This window comes from Ailuropoda melanoleuca, chromosome 17 (assembly GCF_002007445.2).
Source record: "Ailuropoda melanoleuca isolate Jingjing chromosome 17, ASM200744v2, whole genome shotgun sequence".
NCBI classification, from domain to species: Eukaryota; Metazoa; Chordata; class Mammalia; order Carnivora; family Ursidae; genus Ailuropoda; species Ailuropoda melanoleuca.
In genome coordinates this window covers 14,026,092-14,046,525 of record NC_048234.1, presented here as the reverse complement: position 1 = coordinate 14,046,525, position 20,434 = coordinate 14,026,092, and the positions used below count along the sequence as shown (strand labels likewise).

Below are 20,434 nucleotides of genomic sequence, written 5' to 3'. Positions count from 1 at the left end.
GACAAAACAAACAACCGGTTGCTTAGAGGGCCCTGAGCGGCCCTCATGCTCTCAGACACGGTCTTCCTTGAGGAGGGGGTACAGGTGACCCAACGGGTGGGACACCGGGGAGGCTGGTCCATGAAGGAGGGCTAGGACCTCTCATCCCCTGCGCCTGGAACGGTGCCGGCCAAACCCTCCCGCGTTCAGGACGTCCTGGCAAGTCAGCCACCAGCCCAGACAAGGGGAAGTTCTCCCACCGTGGCACCTGAAGGCCTCTGAGAGGGGAACGGGAGTCTTAAAAGGGCCACGAGGCTCTGTACCACTCTGCAGGGGTCTCTGATCCACCAGCCCCTGCGATGGGAAGCCACCCCTCATCCCTGACACCCCACCCCAAGACACTTGGCTGGATGTGGCCCTCAGGCCCCCCACTGTCAGCACCACAGCCGGGCCATAGGGAGATGTGGGCCCACCCAGAATCTGGGATTGGGCCTCATACCAGGAATTTCCCAAATGCCCCAAAGTTGAGAGCTTCTGTATTAGCACGTCTAGCTACCCATCCACCACCGATTTCTTACATAAAAACACCCACGAGAATGATTTCTTCTAACAACGAGAAAAAACGTTTTCTTCTGTAGCTTTTACTTTTAATGCTGTTTCTTAAGCTGAGGTTCAAAGAACTTCGAAGTAAGAAGTAATTTTTCTTGTATCACTAAGGCAAACCTTCACATTTTAAAACCGGTTAACTACTTGACTTAGTATTTGTGGAGTGGCGGTTAATTGAGAGCCCTCCCACAGGAGAGGGGGCAGATTCCAGCTCCTGTGGCCCCTGTGCTGGAGACAGGGAGAGGCTCAGGAGACAAGGGACGGCAAGGACAACACGTCGTCTGGACCCTGGGCCTGCAGAACCTCATCTGGACTCCAAGACGGAGCAGGAGAGGAGAGAGCAGGGACCAGGGGACCAGGGGAAGGGAGGGCCCCCTGTCCACTTTCACCCCAAGCTTCGCTTTCGGGTCTGTAAATAGGGCTCTGAGCACCAACCTCACAGGGAAAGAGGCTGGCCCGGACTCTGATGCTGTCCTTCGTCCTGCAGGCACAGGGCAGCAGCGCCCGGGCATGTAGGCCAAGTAGAGGGACAGGGTCCTGCTCAACCACGCACAATGCCAGGCTGAGTGGCCCTCAGAAATGCTCGGGCCACACGTGGGTCACAGAGCCAAAGCTCGAAAAGTGGGTGGCAGACCAAGTGCACAGGGGTGCCCCTCCAGCAGCCAGAGCTCGGTGTCCCCACCCTGTCGCGTGCCCTGCCAGGGGATCATGTGAGAGGGAAGGGCTCACTCACCTGGAGGTCCGAAATGTCCATCTTCTCCCGGACACTGAACTTCTGGCCCATGAGCCGCAGTTTGGGCACACAGTAAAGGATCATGCTGTTGAACTGCAATCCGGACAAGTGCAGGGTGAGGACGCCCCACAGAGAGGAGGCCAGGCATGGCTGTGGGGCAGGGCTGGGCAGGGCGTGGCGGCATGATGAAGGGGTGTGGCGGGCAGGGCGTGCCGTGGCTCCGTGGCTCCGAGGTTAAGGAATGGGGCGAGGGCAGGGGCGTGGCTCTGAAGGGGTGTGGTGGGCAGGGCAGGGGCGGGGCTCTGGCAGCGAGGGGGAGGGGCCCTGGCGCGGGGCGGGGCCTGACCAGGAAGAGGTGGCGGTCCTGCGCAGTGCCGTTCTTGGCCGACAGCTTCTGGATGGGGCCCTCCTTGATCAGCTCGTTGGCGGGGTTGACGATGTCCTCCTCCCCGCCCAGTCGCTCGTACACCTCCAGGAGCTTGTGCATTTTCTCCTATGAGAGACACAGGGCTCAGGCCCACGGCGGCCGAGGGGGGGCCGGGGGTGAGGGGAGCCCCTCCTGCAAGCGTGGCCCGGAATCGGAACCAGGACGGGCTCACCGGCCTGCTGACAGTGGGGTGGGCGGGAAAACGCGGGGTGACGCTCAGGCTGGGCACTGAAACATGGACCCAGGTTCGCCCGCAGAGAATGGCTACCACCACTGCTGCGGGCCAGGCTGTGCCCGCACACAACGTGGGCATCAGCTCGTTTAATTCCAGCACCGACCGGGGAGGTAGGGGCCATTTTATTCCCAATTTACCGACCAGGAAACCGAGGCATGGACAAGTCCAGTGAGCTGCTGGAGGTGTTTCTGCTAGAGAACCAGGATGGCCCTTCTATGGTCAGAGGAGGTATTTCAGGTGCTAGGGCTCTCGCCCTGGACCATCATCACTGCCTGTGGTGACCTTGCCTGGTTTCCTGTTCCACACTCAGACCATGCGGCCCAGCGCCCTCATGCCCAGACCTCTGCAAGTCTGCAGGTCCTCTCCCTCTGGCCTCAAGACTGGCTGGGTGGTCACTGGCCAACCAAGGCCCCTGGGTGTGATAGGAAAGGGGTGGTAGCCTGTGGACCCAGCTCTGGGCCCAGAGGCCATTGGCCCTGACTGGTCTCTGCTAGCACACGGGGCTGCAGCTGGGACCCAAGGAACGAGTGCAGCCAAAGGCAGAGCTGGGCCTGCAGTCACATCAACTCAGGGACACAGACCCTGGACCTGCCATGCCACAGCAGCTGCTTCTCTCACACCTGGCCAATCTCAGCCTACATAGTCTGGAAACAGGCTGCTTTGGCTAGCCCTTCTGTCTCTGGTCCAGACAGTCGACGTGCGTGTGGGGGCGAAAGGGGAGTGAGCATGGAGGGTGAGCAGAAGCAGGCAGGGCAGGGCCAAAGGGCCTTGTGTGTCCTGGGGGGCCAGGTGTGCACCCAGCCTGAACTGGGGGGCATGCACCCGCCGTGTACTGGGGGACCCGGTGTACATGTAGGACAGCTGGTGCGCACCCTGGAGGCAGTAACAGGTCAGAGGATTCACAACAGAGAGTGACAAACAGGTTCCCATAGAAAGCTCTGAACTGGAGAAGTATGGATCAGAAACTGGGCAGACTGCAGTTGGGAAGGCTGGGAGAAGTCTGGGCAGTGGTCCAGGCTGACGGGGGTGGGGACCGGTGGGAGTGTGCAGGGGCTCTCATGAGCACACACTGATCATTCCCTAAGGCCATGTCCTGGGGTCAGACCCAGACCCCATGCCAGAGCCCCCCACCCATCACACCTGGTGGGCAGAAGCCTCACCAGACCAGGAGAGAGAACTGCTACCGGTGTGCTACAGGTGGGGAAGGAGTCCACCCTGCGGGGAAGCCTCAGGCCTCGTCCACATCCCTCAGAGATGGGAACCCACAAAGGCTCCCCCAAACGTCCACAGGCTGGCTCCATGTGAGCTCGTGACCAGAGAGTCCGAGAAGCAGTTCTTTCACCTCCATCAGATTTAGTCGTGGGGAGGTGGAAAGGGAAATTCAACAGAAAGGACTCAGAGCAAACTGTGACCTCTTTGGGTTGCAGTGGACGCCCCACCGTGGGCCTGATGTTAGGCTGGTCTGTCCCAGGGGCCCCCGAGCAAACCTAAGGACAGGCAGCTAAGGAGGACATGCGACAGGACCGCACGCGGCAATGGCTGTGCTGAAGCAAGCTGCTGCCTTTTGTTTCTCACGATGGAGAGAGATGGGGTCAAACAAATATTTCACTTTTTTTCCTCTCAAAAAACAGTGCCCATTTGAAAATAAACAGGTCTCAGAACTGGGAAACACCAGGACTGGGTGGGGACTGTGGTGACCTGGGGAACGACCGAGAGCACAGGCTGTGGGGTGGAGCTTACCGGGTTTCCCAGTAAAGCCAGGAGTTTGGATTCTCCTGTGAACAGCCCTGATCTGTAATTCTGGGCGAGAACTTAGAAATTCTGCCGAGGCACTGTGCAGGCCACACAAGGGACAGGGCCACTGGGTCACCACAGGGCGTGGCCTCCAGGAGAGCTCCCCAATCCACAGACTCCAGACTTCAGAGGTGTTACATCAACAGGGGGATGCCATCCCCTCCACCTCTGAGCTGTGTCTGGAGGTGGCGCCCTCGGAAGGTGAAGTTTAGATGAGGTGGTGACCTTGGGGGTGGGGGCCCCACGATAGGGTTGCAGCCCTGACGGGACACCAGAGAGCATGCTCTGCCTGCCGCGTGCAGACGCACGAGGGGGCTGCAGCCCGCAAGTCAGAAACGGAAGCTGCGGGCACCTAGCTGCGAGATGTGCTGTGGCATGAGCCGTCTGCAGGATTCTGGTACAGCCGCCGGAGCTGGCTGATATGGAGCCACACAGCTAGTAACGGGTGGGCCTGTCTAGCTCATGACGGAGCCCCTGTCCACGGGCAGTGTGCCTGCTGTGGGGCCCTCGGGCATCCTCCAGGAGCCCCACACTCACCATTTTCCGAATGGCAGCATTGGAGTGGTTGGCAGCGGTGGAGATGAGTTCCAAGGACCCTGCAGGATGAAGACACGAGTCAGGCTGTGGGGTGCCTGCTGGCCTCACGGGGGGCCGCCCTGCTCCCACCCTTCCCTGTGGGTGTCCGGGGCTGCTCAGGAGGCCTGGCCCAGGCAGGGGTGGGGCCCTGCAGACTCCATTTGGTAAGGGGGTCTGCTGGGGCTGGCACCCTACTCCCCATGCTGTCCCCCTCCCCAGGCCCACAAGGCCTTTCTTGGGGCCTGAGCTCTGCCAGCATCTAGCAGCCCCCTCCCCAGAACCAGGGCCCACCCCTCACACAGCAGTGGGGGTAGGGCGGTTTTCCCCTCGCAATTACTTCCCGAGATGTGCTTGGCGACACTTTGGGATCTGCTGCGTTCTGTCTCTGTCCCTGCCTCTTATCTCTCCTCTCTCTCTGTGGGTTTCTATCAGGGGCCCCAGCTCCCACTGCCCAGGAGCCCTGTGGCCTGGTGGCTGCTGGGCTCACTTTCCGCATCCTTCCGGTCGGGGGCGTCTCCTGGGAGCCTCTTCAGATAGTCCTTGAGCAGCAGCTCATAGCGCGGGACCCTCTGCACGGGCTCCAGCATGTGGTGCTGCAGCGTCAGGTTCCCGCACACCTCCTGCTTCTGCAGGGGAGACAAGCAGCGTGGGGCACCTGCAGACACACGTGTGGATGCCTCCCCCCCAGCTGCCACCACCCGTTTCTGGCCTCCACGGCACCTGCACCCTGCTGACTGCAGACCACATTACTGCAGGGTGAAGCAAGGCTTGGACAGACTGAACAATGGAGCAAGGACCCAGACCCCCGCACTGGTTTTTATACGTGTCCTCACGGGAGAAAACTAGTCCTTGCACCATGACTGTCCCCTTCCCTCATGCGTAATCCCCCCATCCCATGTTCACACACTCTCTCACTTGCTCGGGTGCTGGAGGCTGGGCCTCTTCCCTCCCTGGACATCAGGAGCTCCCCACACAGCAGGACCTGCGGCTCTGTCTAGAAGCCGCTCTGACTGTGGCTGGGTGCTCTGATACAAGTGTGACCCTGAGTGCAGGGGTGGACGCTCAGGCCTTGTGCCCCGCCCTCCCCAGCACTGCTCACGGGCTCCACACCCTCGGGTGGCCACTGTGTCACCTCCATGCTGTCCCACTGGGGCCCCTGCCCTAGCTGCCTGCCTCCTCTTCCTGCAGATGCCCTGGCACGTGTTCCTTGGTTGAGACCCTCCTGCCTTCCCCCTGCACCTGCTGGGGGGGGTACACTGTCCCCCTGTTTCGCCCCGCCTGCCACCCGCACCACTCAGGGCCCACCACAGAAAAACTTCCAGCTCGAAAGAGCTCCAAGAGCCCTCGACACAACAGGGCCAGAGAAAGGCCAGTGTGCAGCTATCACGAAGGGGAGAATTATCAGGGGTGACCAGGAACCAGAAGTTCACGGAATTCCAAAGTATTTCCCTGTGAGAAACTTCCTAAGACCATGGGGGGTACACCGTAGGGAGCACGTGCTTCCTGGGAGAGAAAACCACAGTGCACCTCGTGCCCTAGCAGGAGTGCACAACCCCCACACCTGCACTGCCTACACCTCCAGCCTCCCGGCGTCCGGGCCAGTGGTGCTGCCAGACCCTGCAGACGCAGGCAGTGTGAGCTCCCAGTTCCTTCTGGTCACTCAGGGCTGTGGGTCAGCCACGGACACAGCCTGGGAGGCTGGAGGGGCGATCCATGAGCACAGCCAGGGCGGGCCCAGACCAGGGGTGAGGGTGCTGGGGGGAGGAAGGACTTGGGATCGGAACTGTCCTCTCTGGGCAGGGATGGGGTACTGAGGGACGTGGGGGCATTTAGGACTCCATACCAGGAAATCACGGGTGACCCGATGGCTGCAGGGTCTGGGGAAAATGTAGAAAGCTACAGAGGAATGCGTGTATGTGTGTGTGTGTGAACACATGCGTGCACACGTGTGTGTATGGTGTGTGTGCACAGACCATGTGATGTTCAAGCGTGGTGCTCAGGGTACACACACAGGATGTTGGGACAAGCGGCTAACCATTCACAGAAAGAAAACTGAATTATTACCTCATACCACAATCCATCTGGAAACTATTCTGGACTAGCAATTCTAAGTTTTTTAAATGAAGCTGTAACATTAGAAGAAAACGTAATCTAGATATGGGATAGGAAATGCATAAGCATTACTTTGAAAATTTTTTAACACATTATATTATTTAAAAACTGGTGACTGTGGGACACCTGGGTGGCTCAGTAGGTTAAGCCTCTGCCTTTGGCTCAGGTCACGACCCCAGGGATCGAGTCCCACAACGGACTCCTTGCTCAGCGAGGAGTGTGCTTTTCCTTCTGCCTGCCGCTCCCCAGCTCATGTGTGCACATGTGCATGTGCTCTCTCTCTGACAACAAATCTTGAAAAAAAAAAAAAAAGCCTTCACTTTAGGGGCGCCTGGGTGGCACACGGGTTAAGTGTCTGCCTTCGGCTCAGGGCGTGATGCCGGCGTTACGGGATCGAGCCCCACATCAGGCTCCTCCTCTGGGAGCCTGCTTCTTCCTCTCCCACTCCCCCTGCTTGTGTTCCCTCTCTCGCTGGCTGTCTCTCTCTCTGTCGAATAAATAAATAAAATCTTTAAAAAAAAAAAAAAACCTTCACTTTAAAAAAAATCTGGTGAATGTGGCTACCTAAAAACCAAAAATTCTGGGGCACCTGGGTGGCTCAGTCGTTAAGCGTCTGCCTTTGGTTCAGGGTGTGATCCCACAGTCCTGGGATCGAGCCCCACATCGGGCTCCCTGCTCTGCTGGGAGCTTGCTTCTTCCTCTCCCACTCCCCCTGCTTGTGTTCCCTCTCTCGCTGGTTGTCTCTCTAATAAATAAATAAAAATCTTAAAAAAAAACCCAAAAATTTTGTTTGGCAAATAACATCATAAATAAAATTATAAAATAAAAGATCAATGGAAAAAATAACTTATATAAGACAGATAACAGAAAATGTATTTAATGTATAAAAGCTAGCAAATTCATAAGAAAAAAAGACTAAAGAGATGAGAAAGGACTGTTTGCTGGAAGAGGGAAAAAAGAAGGGGGATGAGCAGGTCTCCACAGGCCTGCCCAGCGGAGGGTGTGGGGGCCTCAGAGGGAGGCAGGAGTCGCAGTTGCATTGGGATCCAGAGTCCACCGAACAACAGTGAGGAAACAGATCACACCCCCTCTCGGAGGCACGTCCCCTCCATGAAATGACAGGGATTTGTGTCCCGGAATGATTCAGCAGAGCTGGACACGTGCTACCGCTTCGGTGAATTTCCCCATGCTCAGGCGTGACCCCAGCACGTGCCATGCAGCCGGCCTGGCCGCCCTACCTGGATGCCCTGGACGATGTCCTGGAACACTGGCGAGCGCTGGGTCCAGGTGCTCACTAGCTCAACGGCCCGGTCAAAGTTCTTGACGTACTCTCCGTACATCTTGAGGAACGGGGCCAGCTTCTGCAGGATGTCCCCGAGTCGGGGGTTCATGTCCCTTTGTAGGGAAGAGAGATCATCAGAGAAACAGCTTGGGCCAGGGCAGAAGCCACGGGGCAACGGCCCAACTCCAGCACTGTGTGATGGTGGGCAAACCGGTCACCCTCTCTGACCCTTACTTTCCTCCCCTGTATCATACAGGAGGAAACCACGTGTTACACGGAGGTAAACGAGAGGATCGCATGGGCTTTTCAACCATGCGGACACAGGACCTCTGCGTCAGGCCAGGGGTGCCAGTGGTGCTGCGACTGCCCAAATGACAGGCTGCTCATCAAAGAGAATCCGTGAGGCCCCATGTTATCCCTCAGAGGAGCAAACTTCAGCAACAACGGGACGAGCAGACGCTGGCAACGTCACAGGAAAGCAGCAGGTTAGTATTGATACTGGCGCCAACGGGGATTTGAAAATAAACTTCAAGAAGCATAAAATATACCAATGGTCTTTGACCTTTGAACCACGGCTCTAAGGGAAGTGACCATTTGACATCATCAAAAAGCAAGCAAGCATGTGCACAGAGCCATGTGCAGCGGCATCACGAGAACGTGCTCTAGCGGACGTGACCGGAAGGCGGGCTGCCTGTGAAGGTGGGCGGGCGAGCCTTCTTCCCAGGTTCCTTCCCGGCAGTCTGTGCACGCGGAGTCTCTCTTGGGCCTCGTGGAGAAAACCCATTTTTAACAAGTGTAGACAGAAGGTCAGTCGGGCTCTGGACTTTTATCCAATGGCCTTGGGGACACGGTGCAAGGAAGGAACCAGGGCCTGCGAGACCGGCCCCTACGTGCCTGCCTGTCTCTCAGGCACACAAATCCCGGACTGAGACACCACTGGCCACGAGAATCCCACACCGTTGCCCTGACGGAGTCACGGGGACCCCCTCCACCCCCCTTGCCGGGAACCAAGAGCCACACTCACCACTCCTGTGTGATCCGGGTCTGCAGCTCGGGGAGGAGGAAGTGCCCGTGGAAGCGATAGATGGAGGAGATGTTGGAGAAGATGCCCGTGGTGACCTCTGAAGGGATGCCTGCTTCCATCAGCTGGGTGCAGAAAACCTGGGGGTGCACAGGCCCACAGAATGGGCGCTGAGGGGGCGGCTACAGCTGCCTTCGCTGGGGGAGAGGGGAGGGAGAGGCCCCCACGGCCTCCTGCTTTCCTAATGAACCTTCGCTTCATCAAACTGGCTCAAACCTACGGGTTTAAAGCAAGCTCAGTCATGGCTAAGGACTACGGGTGAGGCCTCTGCTGATGGGGACAGGCTGTCCTGCCTCCGCCCACCTCTCACGGGAACTGGAGGGTCCCGATTTCCTTTCTCCGCTCTGTGAGCTACACGCAGAAGCAGTACCTGGCAGAACTCTGGGTGTCCACCAGACATTTCCTTCCTGTGCTCATAAACCCCAGGCTGCTATGGGGACAGGGCGAGTGTATTCACGCAGCAAGATTTCCAGAGGCTATCTACATGCTCAGATAATGCAACTGCCAGGAAGAACCGTCCCCCCACCCCCATGTGACGGGACAGGACCTTCACCCCAGAGCCCCAGGCTCAGACAGCAAAAAGGAGGAGTTGCTGGAGGAGACTCACAGTGGCCTGAGTCTTAGTGTGAAGGCACTCATACTCCAGCTGGAAGGCCTAGCCAGTGCTAAGAGACGGGGACCTTGCCTCTGAAACTGGCAGCGCACAAAGGTGGGACCCCACCCTGGGGGCTACCTGGTCCAGCAGGTGCAACCGCCGCACGTAGGTCTCCTCCGTGTGCAGGAGCTCCTGAGCGATGTGGAGTAGCTTCTGGGGCTCGGAGCACTGCAGAGAGAGGAACCACAGCTCCCTGGGGAGGCGGGGTCTGACACCAGGGGCCACCAAGGGGCCTGGGGGCCAGAAGAGGCCACTAGCACTGGGGCAGGGGCCTCAGTTCTCAGAGATGGACTTTTCAGGGAAGTTTCTGGGGAAGGCACAGCAGCTTCTGCCAACCCCCCCAAAAAGCTTCTGCAACCCAGAGACAACTCTGTCCTCCTTGACCACAGAGCAGCTACAGCAGCCACATCAAAATATTTTGTGGCCTGCTGTCAGCAAGACGGCAGACTAGAAAGCTACAGGCCCTCCTTTCCCCAGAGACATGGCGCCAACAACATATGGACCAGAATCCCTCCGTGAGAACTCCAGAGAAGAGCTGAGAAGCTACCACCCCCGCGTCACGGTAAAACCAAGAAGAGATTCCAGCAAATGGGGAAACCCAGCAGCATCTGGCACGGCCCTTTTGAGTCCCTCCCCAGGCAGCATAATGGGGCCCATGTGGAATGTAGTCCCTACGCTGGAGGTCCCCACTCAGGATGGAATGAGGTGGTGAACCATGCATCCAGAGCTCTGGCTTGTCTGGGGACTGCCCAAGGGACCGCTGGCTTCTGCCCAACTGGGAGCCCCACCAGGACTCGCACCAGAGTTTGAAAGCCCTGGAAACCGAGGCCAGCCGTGTGCGAGAGCTGACGCTCTGCAGGTGTGATTTAGAACAGAAGGCTCTGACTTTAAGGTGTTTTATGTGATTTCAATGGCAACCACAAAGAAAATATCTATAGAATATCCATAAAAGGAAACGAGAAGGGAATCAAAACATACTACTACAAAAATTCAATGAAAAATAAGTCAGGCTCTAAGAAAGGGACAAAAAAGCCACAAGATGTGTGGAAAACAACTATCAAAATGGCAACCATCCCTCCCTGTCAGTAATTACTTTAAATGTAAATAGACTAAACACCCTAATAGAAAGACATGGATTGGCTGAATGGATTTTAAAAACAGCATCCAACTACATTCTGTCCACAAGACACTCACTTTAGATGTAAGGACACGCAAAGGCTGGAAGTGGAAGGTTAGGAAAGATCTGCCATGCAAATGGAGACCAAAACAGAGCAGGAGCCGGCGCTCTGATACCAGACAAAACAGACTTCAAAGAAGAGACTGTTCCCAGACACGAAGATGAACATCATATGATGATAAAAGGACCAACGCTCTGAGAAGATAGAACAATTAAAAATATTTATGCACCAGGGGCACCTGGCAGGCTTCATCAGAAGAGTGTGGGACTCTTGATCTCGGGGTTATGAGTTTGAGCCCCATGTTGAGTGTAGAGAGGACTTTAATAAAAAACTTAAAAAACTTTAAACAAATATTTATGCACCAAACCTCATAAGTCCTAAACATATGAAGCAAACTTTGATAGAATTGAAGGGGGAAACAGCAACACAATAATAGTAGGAGACTTCAGCACTGCGTTTTCAACACTGGACAGGACACGTGGACAGAATATCAGTAAGGACACAGAGGGTGTGAATAGACACACAGACACCAATCCCTCCACCCAACAACGGGAGAAGGCACGTTCTTCTCAAGTGCACATGGAACATTCTCCAGGACGGTCTACATATCAGGCCCCAAAACAAGCATTAACAAACTTAAGATTGGGACGCCTGGGTGGCTCAGTTGGTGAAGGTCTGCCTTTAGCTCAGGTCGTGATCTCAGGGTCCTGGGATTGAGTCCCACATCAGGCTCCTTGCTCAGTGGGGAGCCTGCTTCTCTCTCTCCCTCTGTTTGCAGCTCCCCCACTTGTGCACATGCACGTGCTCTCTCTCTCTCTGACAAATAAATAAAGTCTTTAAAAAAAAAGATTAAAAAAGACCGAAAAAGATTGAAATCATATAAAGTATTTTTCCAATCACAATAGAACGAAACTAGAAATTAACAACACAAGAAAAATTGGGAAACCCACAGATAAGTAGAAATTAAACAACACGGTCTTCAAGAAGAATCAAAGTCACAAAGGAAATTAAAAAACAGCTTGAAACAAATGAAAATGAAAACACAAACACCAAAATTTATGGGATGCAGCAAAGGCCGCTCAGAGGGACATTCATATCCGTAAAAGTGTGTGTGAAAAAGGAAGAAAGATCTCAAATCGATGACGTAACTTCACACTTCAAGAGATTAGAAAAAGAACACATTAAACCCCAACCAGTCAGAAGGAAGGAAATAACAGAGATCAGAACAGAGATAAATGAAACAGAGACTAGAAAAACAATGGAAAAAATCAACAAAACTGAGTTGTTTTTTGGAGAGATCAACAAAATTCACAAACCCTTAACTAAATTAAGAAATAGAAAAGACTCAAATAATATTAGAAATAAAAGAGGAAACATTACAACTGACATCACAGAAATGAGAACGATCATGAGACTGATGTGAACAATTACGCTCCAACAAACCAGACAGCCCAGTTGAATGGATAAACTCCTAGAAACATACCCAGACTGAAGACATGAAGGAACAGGAAATCTGAACAACCATCATTGAGAAAGTGGATTGAATATGCAATAAAAATCTTCCCCCCCCAAAAAAAGCCCAGGACCATATGGCTTCACTGGAAATTTAATACCGATCTTTCACAAATGCTTCCAAAACATTGAAGAGGAGACACCATGTCTGATCCCTGTGAGCCCAGCACCTCCCTGACGCCACAGCAGGCAGGGACCTTACGAGACACTGCAGATGGACGGCCCTGGTGCACTGTGATGCACAAGTCCTGAACAGGACGCTGGCAAACCTGACCCAACAGTGCAGATAAGGACCGGACACCACGACCAAGGGAGGTTTATTCTGGGGCTCAACCCACAATGAAGCCCTCGTGATGACCTGAATGGAGGCAGAAGGAGCATCTGACAAGATTCACTGTCCCTCTGTGACAGAAACAGCAGTACATGGAACTTCCTCTTCATTACAAAGGGTGACTTCCGCAGGAGCAGCCCTCCCGCTACCTGGGTGGGGGTCGGGAGGCACAGGGTGCCAGGTCCCAGTGCACGCCTCACCCCGAGGATGGGCCAGTGCCTGACGGAGCAGACAGACCCACAAGTGTCAGCAACTCCATATTACAGACATGAATGCTAGGGCCTTCCCCCAGAGCCTGTGTGGGCAGGAGGGCAGCAGGCCTGGGGTGTGCACTTGCCCCCACCACCTGGGAGACGGACAACCAGCTAAGCTCCCCCCGGAGCACTCCTTGAGAGCCATGGGTGGCGTGGCCCGTAGGAACCACGTCACTCAGTTTCTATGTTGTAGGATGTCTGCACATCTTGGGTCCTTATTGATCCACATGCTGTGCTTTTCATGTAAACCAGCCTCCCCAGAGCCACCCCAGCACCTCCCTGGTCACTCAGGCCCGGGTAGCTCACATCTGGGACAGCCTCTGCGCAGCGCAAGTCGCTCAAGCCAGCTAACCCTAAACCTGCTCGCCCTGCTTCTCCTGTTCCTTCCCACGGAAACCACAGGACAGGCTCTCGAGCACAGTTCCCACCCCTCTGCCTCCTGACCCACTCTGGTCCTTCCCGCATGGCCCCAGGTGCCCCTCCTCTTGGGAACTCTAAGCTACAAACTATTTTTTCAATGGCTGTGGTCTCCTGATCTGTTGGTGTTACCGTAACTGAACAATAACAAACCCTAGGTCAAAACACGGCTCCCGCCCACCCGCGCCCCCAGAAATTGGCTCACACACTGCAAGCATGAGGCTGCCCTTTGTCCACCAGGCCGTCTTCTGTCACGGGCACATTAGCCAGTACTGTCTCCACCAGGCCAGTAGACCTGGTGTCTCCTGAGCTGCTCTCGGGACCCGGTCACTTACGCCACTCTCCCTGTGCACAGGCGATGTCTCTGAGGCAGGGACCCTCGGCTTCACTTCCTCATCCCCACACGTCCCAGTGCAGAGCCCAGAGCCCAAGATGCTGTCAAGACGCACATGGGCTCTCTCACAGCAGGCCCGCCATGCCACGGGCATACCTGCTTCTTGGCGCGTCTGCTTGGGGCTCGGCTCCCATGCCCAGGCTCCCTTCCCACCCCTGCCATGCCCCCATGGTGACCCTGAGGTTCCCCATTCATAACACAGGGGCTCTGCAACGTGGGCAGCCAGCTCTGGCAAAGGGTGTGGTAGTGGCTCTGAGAGCGTGGAGACCTACTACCATGGCCCCCAGGGGGTGGGGTCCCTGTGCCCCCTTGCAAAACCTAGGCTTGGGAGTGAGGTTGTCACCTTAGATGCCGGGGTCCCTGCCCTCCCTGCTGACCCATCGTTGGGCCTCTCTGACCTCACGACCCCTCAGAAGAGCCCCTGCCATACCAGGATTCGAGGGTGGCCTACCTTGGCCGGGTCCGCAGGGGCCCCTGGGGGGCTGTTCCCGGGGTCGGGCTCCTCACCGCTACCTTCGCCCACGTCGCTATCAGCCGCCTCCTGCAGGGCCTTGCCATCTGGGGCTGGGTCCAGGTGCGGCCCCAGGACTGCAGGGCCCTGGCCAGCCTCGCCGCCCTCCTCGCAGGGGAACTGCTCACTAGCCACGCTGCAGGACGGGCTGTCGATCCCGCTGTCCCGGTTAGGAAGCTTAGCGCCACCGTTCAGCTCCCCCGAGGGGCCCGTGTCTGGGGGACCGTCCCTGGCAGTAGCTGGGCTGCCAGGGTTCCCGGGGTCGGGGTCCTTGCTGTGGGGTCTAGGCCCAAGTGGCAGTGCTTGGAGCTTCCCTGGGTCTGCCCTCGGAAGCTCCAGGGAGGAGCAGCCAGGCCCAGAGTTCAGCTCCCCCAGGGCAGCAACGGGGGCCTGGGCTGTTGAGGGTCCCCCTCCTGACTCCATCCTCAAAGTGGAGCTCCCTGAGCTCCGTGGGGAGATGGCCGGGGGGCTTCCTGTGGGGGGAAATGAGCAGGGTAAATGCCAGCCAGGCATGGACCAGCCCCTGCGCACAGCCCGGAGTGTAGCCCCCAGGCGTGTCCCCCCAGAGAAGGGCGGAGGTGGAAGGGGGCCCTGTGTGGAATGAACAGCCCACACAGCTCCAGCTGGGTCCTGTCCAGACAGGCAATTTTGGGGAATGGCAACTGGAGAGCATTTTATTTTAAAAATGAATTTCTTCTATGTTACAAAAAAAAGAAGGAAAAGAGACAGACGGAAGGAAAGAGGGAGGTAAAAAGGAGGGAAGAAATCCCGCAGTGTGAACCCACATTTAAACTACACGCACAAAAATAACTGTCGTGAGTGCCCTTGGCATCACTGAGACCCGCATCGTCCAGAGACCTGGGCCAGGGAGGCCAGGCTTTGCTCCAAATTCCACCCCTCCCACACAAAGCGCCCTGAAGGCACTTGCTGCTTTCACCGCCCATCTCTCCTGGACGCCCTCACAGAGGAGAGGTGAGTGAGGAATCAGTGTGGGAGGGTCGAGGGGGGACGCAACCAGGGGAGATCGACATTCCCCGGAATCTTCCTTTGACCCCACTCACCTGACGCCCAGGTCTCTGCACCCGGCTCCCTGCTGGCTGTGTTCAGGGTCTGCGTTGGCTGCCTCAGGCTGTGAGCGTGAGTGGGGCTGGGAGGTTGGCTGAAAATCTCCTTCCTGTCCAATGGGTTTGAAACGGGGGTCCTGAAACAACATGCCAGGAGCATGAAAGCTGCCTTCTCCACCAGCACCTGCGGTGGCCAGGTGTCAGTCCAGCTCCAAAGGCCAAGGGTGGAAGGGCAGCTCCGTGGCCCCGCCCAGCGCCGGCAGCCCTGAACAGGTCACAGGCCGCAGGCAGACTGAGCACATGGCTTCCTGCCCGAGCACAGGGGCAGCTCTGAGGGCCCAGCCAGAAACTCCAAGCAAGAACTGACCGTCCCCGCCCATGGTCCCCATGCTGGGGAAGTAGGGTCCCACCCGGTGTGCAGAGGGCCAGGGGGCACCTCCCAGCCACGCCCGAGCACCCCCTGACACCTGCAAACACAGGCGCCCAGGGCTCACACCCACAATCAGCCTAGTGGTCCGCAGAGCCGCACACGCTCCCCTCCTCCCTCGCAAGCCAGGCTGCAGCACCATCAGTGGAGATGGAGCTTCCTCTCACTCTCACAGAACCGTAAAGGTGTCCAGAGCCTGCCCCCGGCGCCTTGCCGGCAGGAAGACTTCTGGGCAGTGTGCGTAGGAAGTGCGGCCACCACCTTGGTTCGGCTGAGCCATGAGGCCCCGGCTCTGCCTATGACACCTGCGGCGCAGCTGGCTTCCCATGTGGCCAAACTGCTCCGGGGTGGACCTTCCTCTAAGCGACACGAAAGCCAGAGCAGCGTGCACACACACCGTTGGCCCTGCCACGTTCTGGACGAGCTTCGTGGGGAGAAATACGAAGGTTTCCAAACAGAAAATACATGCTTTACTGCATTCCTCTCATAGCACAGGAGATAAACTCAAGTTCCCAGCACACAGACATGACACAGCCCTGCGCACGCGCCGTGGAATGCGGGCCGTGCTCAGCCCCCGTGTGTCCAGTGTGGCCACCTGGTGCCAGACGGAGCCTCTGCATCCCCACCTCAGGGTGTCCCGCTCCTGGTCACCCTCCACCGACAGCGAAAGCACGTGCCCCCAACAGGTGGAAACCGAGCTCCCTGCGGAGAGGGGGGTGCCAGGTGGACCCAAGCCTCTGTCACCGCACTTCCCACGCACGGGCCTGAGGGACAGTGCAGGAGACCGAGGAGGTGGAGGTCACGGGGCAGAGCACTGGTAAGACAGCCCCGTCAGGGGGCAGAGGCCTGCAGGACCCCCAAGGATGGTCGGCACACACCGGGGGGGGGGTGCCCTGAGACTGAGGAGGAACGGCCAGAGGGAACAGCAGTGGTGCAGGCACAGGCTGGCCAATGCTGGTCCGCACCGGCGACGGGGGGCGATTCGACCCACAGGGAGCTCTGCTCCGGTCCCAGGACGCCCACCTGTTGTTTACTGGCCGCATCACTGCTTCCCCGACCAGCCCTTGAGAGCAGTGACGAGCGCTCGAGCTGGCGCAGCCGTGCACACGGTCAGCAGAGACGTGGACGCACACCTCCAGCTTCCAGAGGTGAAAACCCCCGAGTGTGAGCTCAAGGCCTGCGGGAGAGGAACTTGTAGACGCCGTAGAAGACGAGTGGGTCCGGGGAGACAGCAGCAGAAACCCTCCACACTGAGGCACACAGAGAGAGCGACGCGAGCAAACGCCCGCAGCACAACACGTGTGTAACTGGAGTCCCAAAAGGGGGGCGGGCAGGAGGTGTTTGCAGAAGTAATGACCACAGTTCCTGATTTAACGGAAGCTGTAAATCCACAGATCCAAGAATCTCAAACAACACCAAGCACAAGAAATGTCTGTAAACACTTTTCCACAGAGAAAACTCCAGGCTTACAAGGCTTCCGGGATGAATTCTAGCAAACACCAAGGAAGAAATGATACCAACTCTACACAAATCTCTCCGGAATGCTGGGCGAGGGCTCTAGAGAGAACTGTGCACAGTGCAAGCCGACGGACGGAAGACAAGGTACACACCTGCTTTTCCGTCTACACGAGTTCCAGGAGACACACACTAACCTGTGGTCTGAGACGATGGACGGACTCACCGTCACGACCGGGGAGACTGTTTCACGGGGACACGTACAGTCCACCGTGTCAGTATACCTCACAGACAGCGATGCCTCTGACTTGAGCCAACCTGGCAAGTCAACGTTCCTCAAGTGCCATTTTTTTAAAGATTTTATTTATTTGTTTGAGGGAAAGAGTGTGAGGGAGTGAGAGCACAAGCAGGGGGAGGGGCAGAGGGAAAAGCAGGCTCCCCACTGAGCAGGGAGCCCGATGTGGGGCTCAATCCCAGGACCCTGGGATCATGACCTGAGTGAAAGGCAGACGCTTCACCAACTGAGCCACCCAGGTGCCCCCCAAGTGCCATTTTTACAGAAGGGACAGGGGTCAGGCAGAGCACAGGTGGCAGGCCTGCAGCCTGGGGAGGCTCCAGCAGCCCTGGTGCCCACCTGGTCATTCCCATCCGGAGGACTGGGCTGCACCCTTCCCCTAGAGACCCGTGAGCCATGACCACCTCTTCTTCCAAGGGCAGCAGACCCAGCTCGGCCAGACGGGAAAGCCCGAAGCTCAACATAAAAGACGTCCCACAGGGAGCAGAGTGTGGGGTACAACAGCAGAGAGGACCACCCCCCAGTCTGATTCAGGAAGCTGTGGGATGTAGCCTATAGCCTTGTTCACCTCAGGACTGGTCTCCCCACTGCCTTTCCAAGGTCAAGGTCAGCACCAGGGAAGGCCAGCCCAGTTCCCACCTGCGCTCCACACTGTGCAGGGGAGCAGGGGGCTCTGGGGAGGGAGCACACACATGCACACGTGCCCACACCTACATATGCACCCCCACAACACGCACACACACACCCCACGTGCCAGGAGCCTTGCTCAGCACCTCTGTGTACTTGCTCACTCACAGACACCAAGGTGGATGATGTCCTGTTTCAGACAAGGAAGCCAAGGCTGGCCGACCCTGGCCATGCTGGCCTGGAGAAAACCAGCCCCTGGGAGCTGGGGCCCACCAGACATGCCGCCCTGGACTCCGGGCTGGGCTCCGGGCTCACTCTGACACATCCAGGGCGAGGGTGGGGGTGGAGGTGAACATGGGAGTCTCGGAGCTGTCATCAGCCATCTCTACCTGGTCCTGGCTCTCACCTTAGAAGCCCTGAATCCTCCAGCTCAGTGAGGCTGGCCCCTGACAACCGCAGGGGAGCTGTAGCCATGGCAAGACTCAGCCAGAGCTCAGGGCCCCTGACACCCGAGGCTGCCACCACCCAGCATCAAAGCCCCAACACTGAACCTGGGGGAGGTTCAGGCGCTGGAGAACGATGGAGAAATGAAGTGCTCAGGGCGCTGTGGACCATTTAAGTGGCTCTGGAGTCTTCACACTGTCCGGTGGCTGCCCGAGACAGGCAGGGACCGTCCTGCAGATGGACCACAAGGCCGAGCACTTCCCAGCCCCACGTGCTGCCAGATGTCCCTCCTCAGAAGCAACATGGAAACCCCTGCTAGAACCCCCGCCATCCCCGTCTCTTGCTGCCTGGCGCCTGGCACCCTCTGATCCCTACTGACAGCAGCTACTTCTGGTTGGTCTCTGAACTGTCCCACCCTGACCGGCACAAGCCCCAGGCTTGTGCAAGACGACAATACTCAGTGGGGTTGCTCTCTGCCCCACCAAGCTCAGGGGGTAGTTCACATGCAGGTCATCTAAACAAGCACGAAAGTACCCAGGGCGGCGCCACTGCACACAGATCCAGGCCGGAAGACAAGGCTGCAGAACCCACAAGGCTGTGTCCGCAGTGAGAAAGGCCCATGATCGGAGCTGCTTTGCTCCAGCGTCAGGCTCTGGAAGCACAGCCCTTGTCCGAGGGCTTCTCCATCCTGTCTGCTGAGCATACGGAGATGGGCACAGACGACGGGCTGCCATGTGCTCTGGGATGCCGCTGGGGTCAGCGGGACCTGGGGACGGGGGCTGCAGGGCAAGCTGAGCACAGAGCAAAGGAGGGGGATCAACATGGCGCCCTCCCTGCGTGCCGGGATGCCCTCATCAGCTCATACCGTCGCTTAAACTTCCCGTGCTTTCAAAAGCTGGTTGAGTGATTGATCCTTTTTAGAAAACTTAGCAGTCATGGGAAATAAATAAATAAATAAAAGCTCCCTGTCACTGTGGCACTGAGATGCCCGTGTGGGCAGCGGCCTGTGAGCTGGATGGGCCTGGCAGGGGCTCCTAGGGGGGCTGCAGCTTTGCTTAGAGACGCTGCTCTGGTTTCAATCCCGAATTCCAACACCCGGTCCTCAAGAACGCGCTCCTCCCAGAAGAACTGGAAGCAGAGAACTGCCTTCCCACGACCACAGCAGCTTTCTTCACAGTAGCGGACGGGGCGGCAACCCCAGGGGCCGAGGCGGGCGAACACAGACGCAGCACGCGGGCATACTGGTGATGGGACATCCCTCAGCCCTCAAGAGGCAGGACACCCTGACACCTGCCACAGCACGGATGGGCCTCGGGGACAGATGCCGAGTGCCCGTCACAGAAGGACACACACCGCAGGAGGCCCTCAGAGTCCTCACATCACAGAGACAGAGAGTGGATGGCGGGCGCCGGGGGCTGGGGCGGGGGGGTGCGGAGAGTCGAGCTTAATGAGGACGCGGTCTCCGTTTGTGAGGATGGAACATTCTGGAGACGGACAGGGAGGATGGCTGCACGACCACGCCAACACACTTAACGCTGCTGAACTGGACACTTGAAAGTGGTGGAATGACAGATTTTATGTCGAGCGCCCTTTACCACAAAAAATAGCTTAAAAAAAGAACGTGTTTTAGAAAATTCTCGTCAGGGGCGCCGGGGTGGCTCAGTCGTTAAGCATCTGCCTTCGGCTCAGGGCGTGATGCCAGGGTCCTAGGATCGAGCCCCACATCAGGCTCCCTCCTCCGCTGGGAGCCTGCTTCTTCCTCTCCCACTCCCCCTGCTTGTGTTCCCTCTCTCGCTGGCTGTCTCTATCTCTGTCAAATAAATAAATAAAATCTTAAAAAAAAAATTCTGCTCAGAAGTTGTGTGCCTGAGGGCCAGCACAACAGTGATTCAAACACGCCTACAACTTACCGCAGGCCTGGACCCTGGCCGTTCCTCCATACACCCCCGCAAAGCCCGCTGCGCCCCCGCAGAAGCGAGGTTGTGGCGAGGGCCTGGCCCAGGGCCAGCACTGCCGGAAAACCTTTTTTTTTTTTTTTTTTAGAG

At 57.2% G+C, this 20,434-nt stretch overlaps 1 protein-coding gene across 5 annotated transcripts in view; it reads right to left on the bottom strand.

Annotated features, from left to right (window-relative positions):
* Positions 1–20,434, bottom strand: part of FGD3 (FYVE, RhoGEF and PH domain containing 3) — a 48,446-nt gene that overhangs the window by 11,177 nt on the left and 16,835 nt on the right. For 4 of the 5 annotated variants that reach the window (XM_019808115.2, XM_002927415.4, XM_011234977.3 and 1 more), the window contains 9 exons: positions 15,139–15,278; positions 14,018–14,550; positions 9,559–9,648; positions 8,769–8,905; positions 7,701–7,857; positions 4,838–4,976; positions 4,312–4,370; positions 1,665–1,811; positions 1,319–1,411 (listed from right to left, as the gene is read on the bottom strand). In XM_019808115.2, the coding sequence (XP_019663674.1) occupies positions 1,319–1,411; positions 1,665–1,811; positions 4,312–4,370; positions 4,838–4,976; positions 7,701–7,857; positions 8,769–8,905; positions 9,559–9,648; positions 14,018–14,500 (1,305 nt within the window). In that variant the 5' untranslated portion in view covers positions 14,501–14,550; positions 15,139–15,278. Of the gene's footprint in view, positions 1–1,318; positions 1,412–1,664; positions 1,812–4,311; positions 4,371–4,837; positions 4,977–7,700; positions 7,858–8,768; positions 8,906–9,558; positions 9,649–14,017; positions 14,551–15,138; positions 15,279–16,591; positions 17,393–20,434 lie in introns of those variants that run through there. The other variant, XM_019808113.2, reaches the window with a different exon arrangement.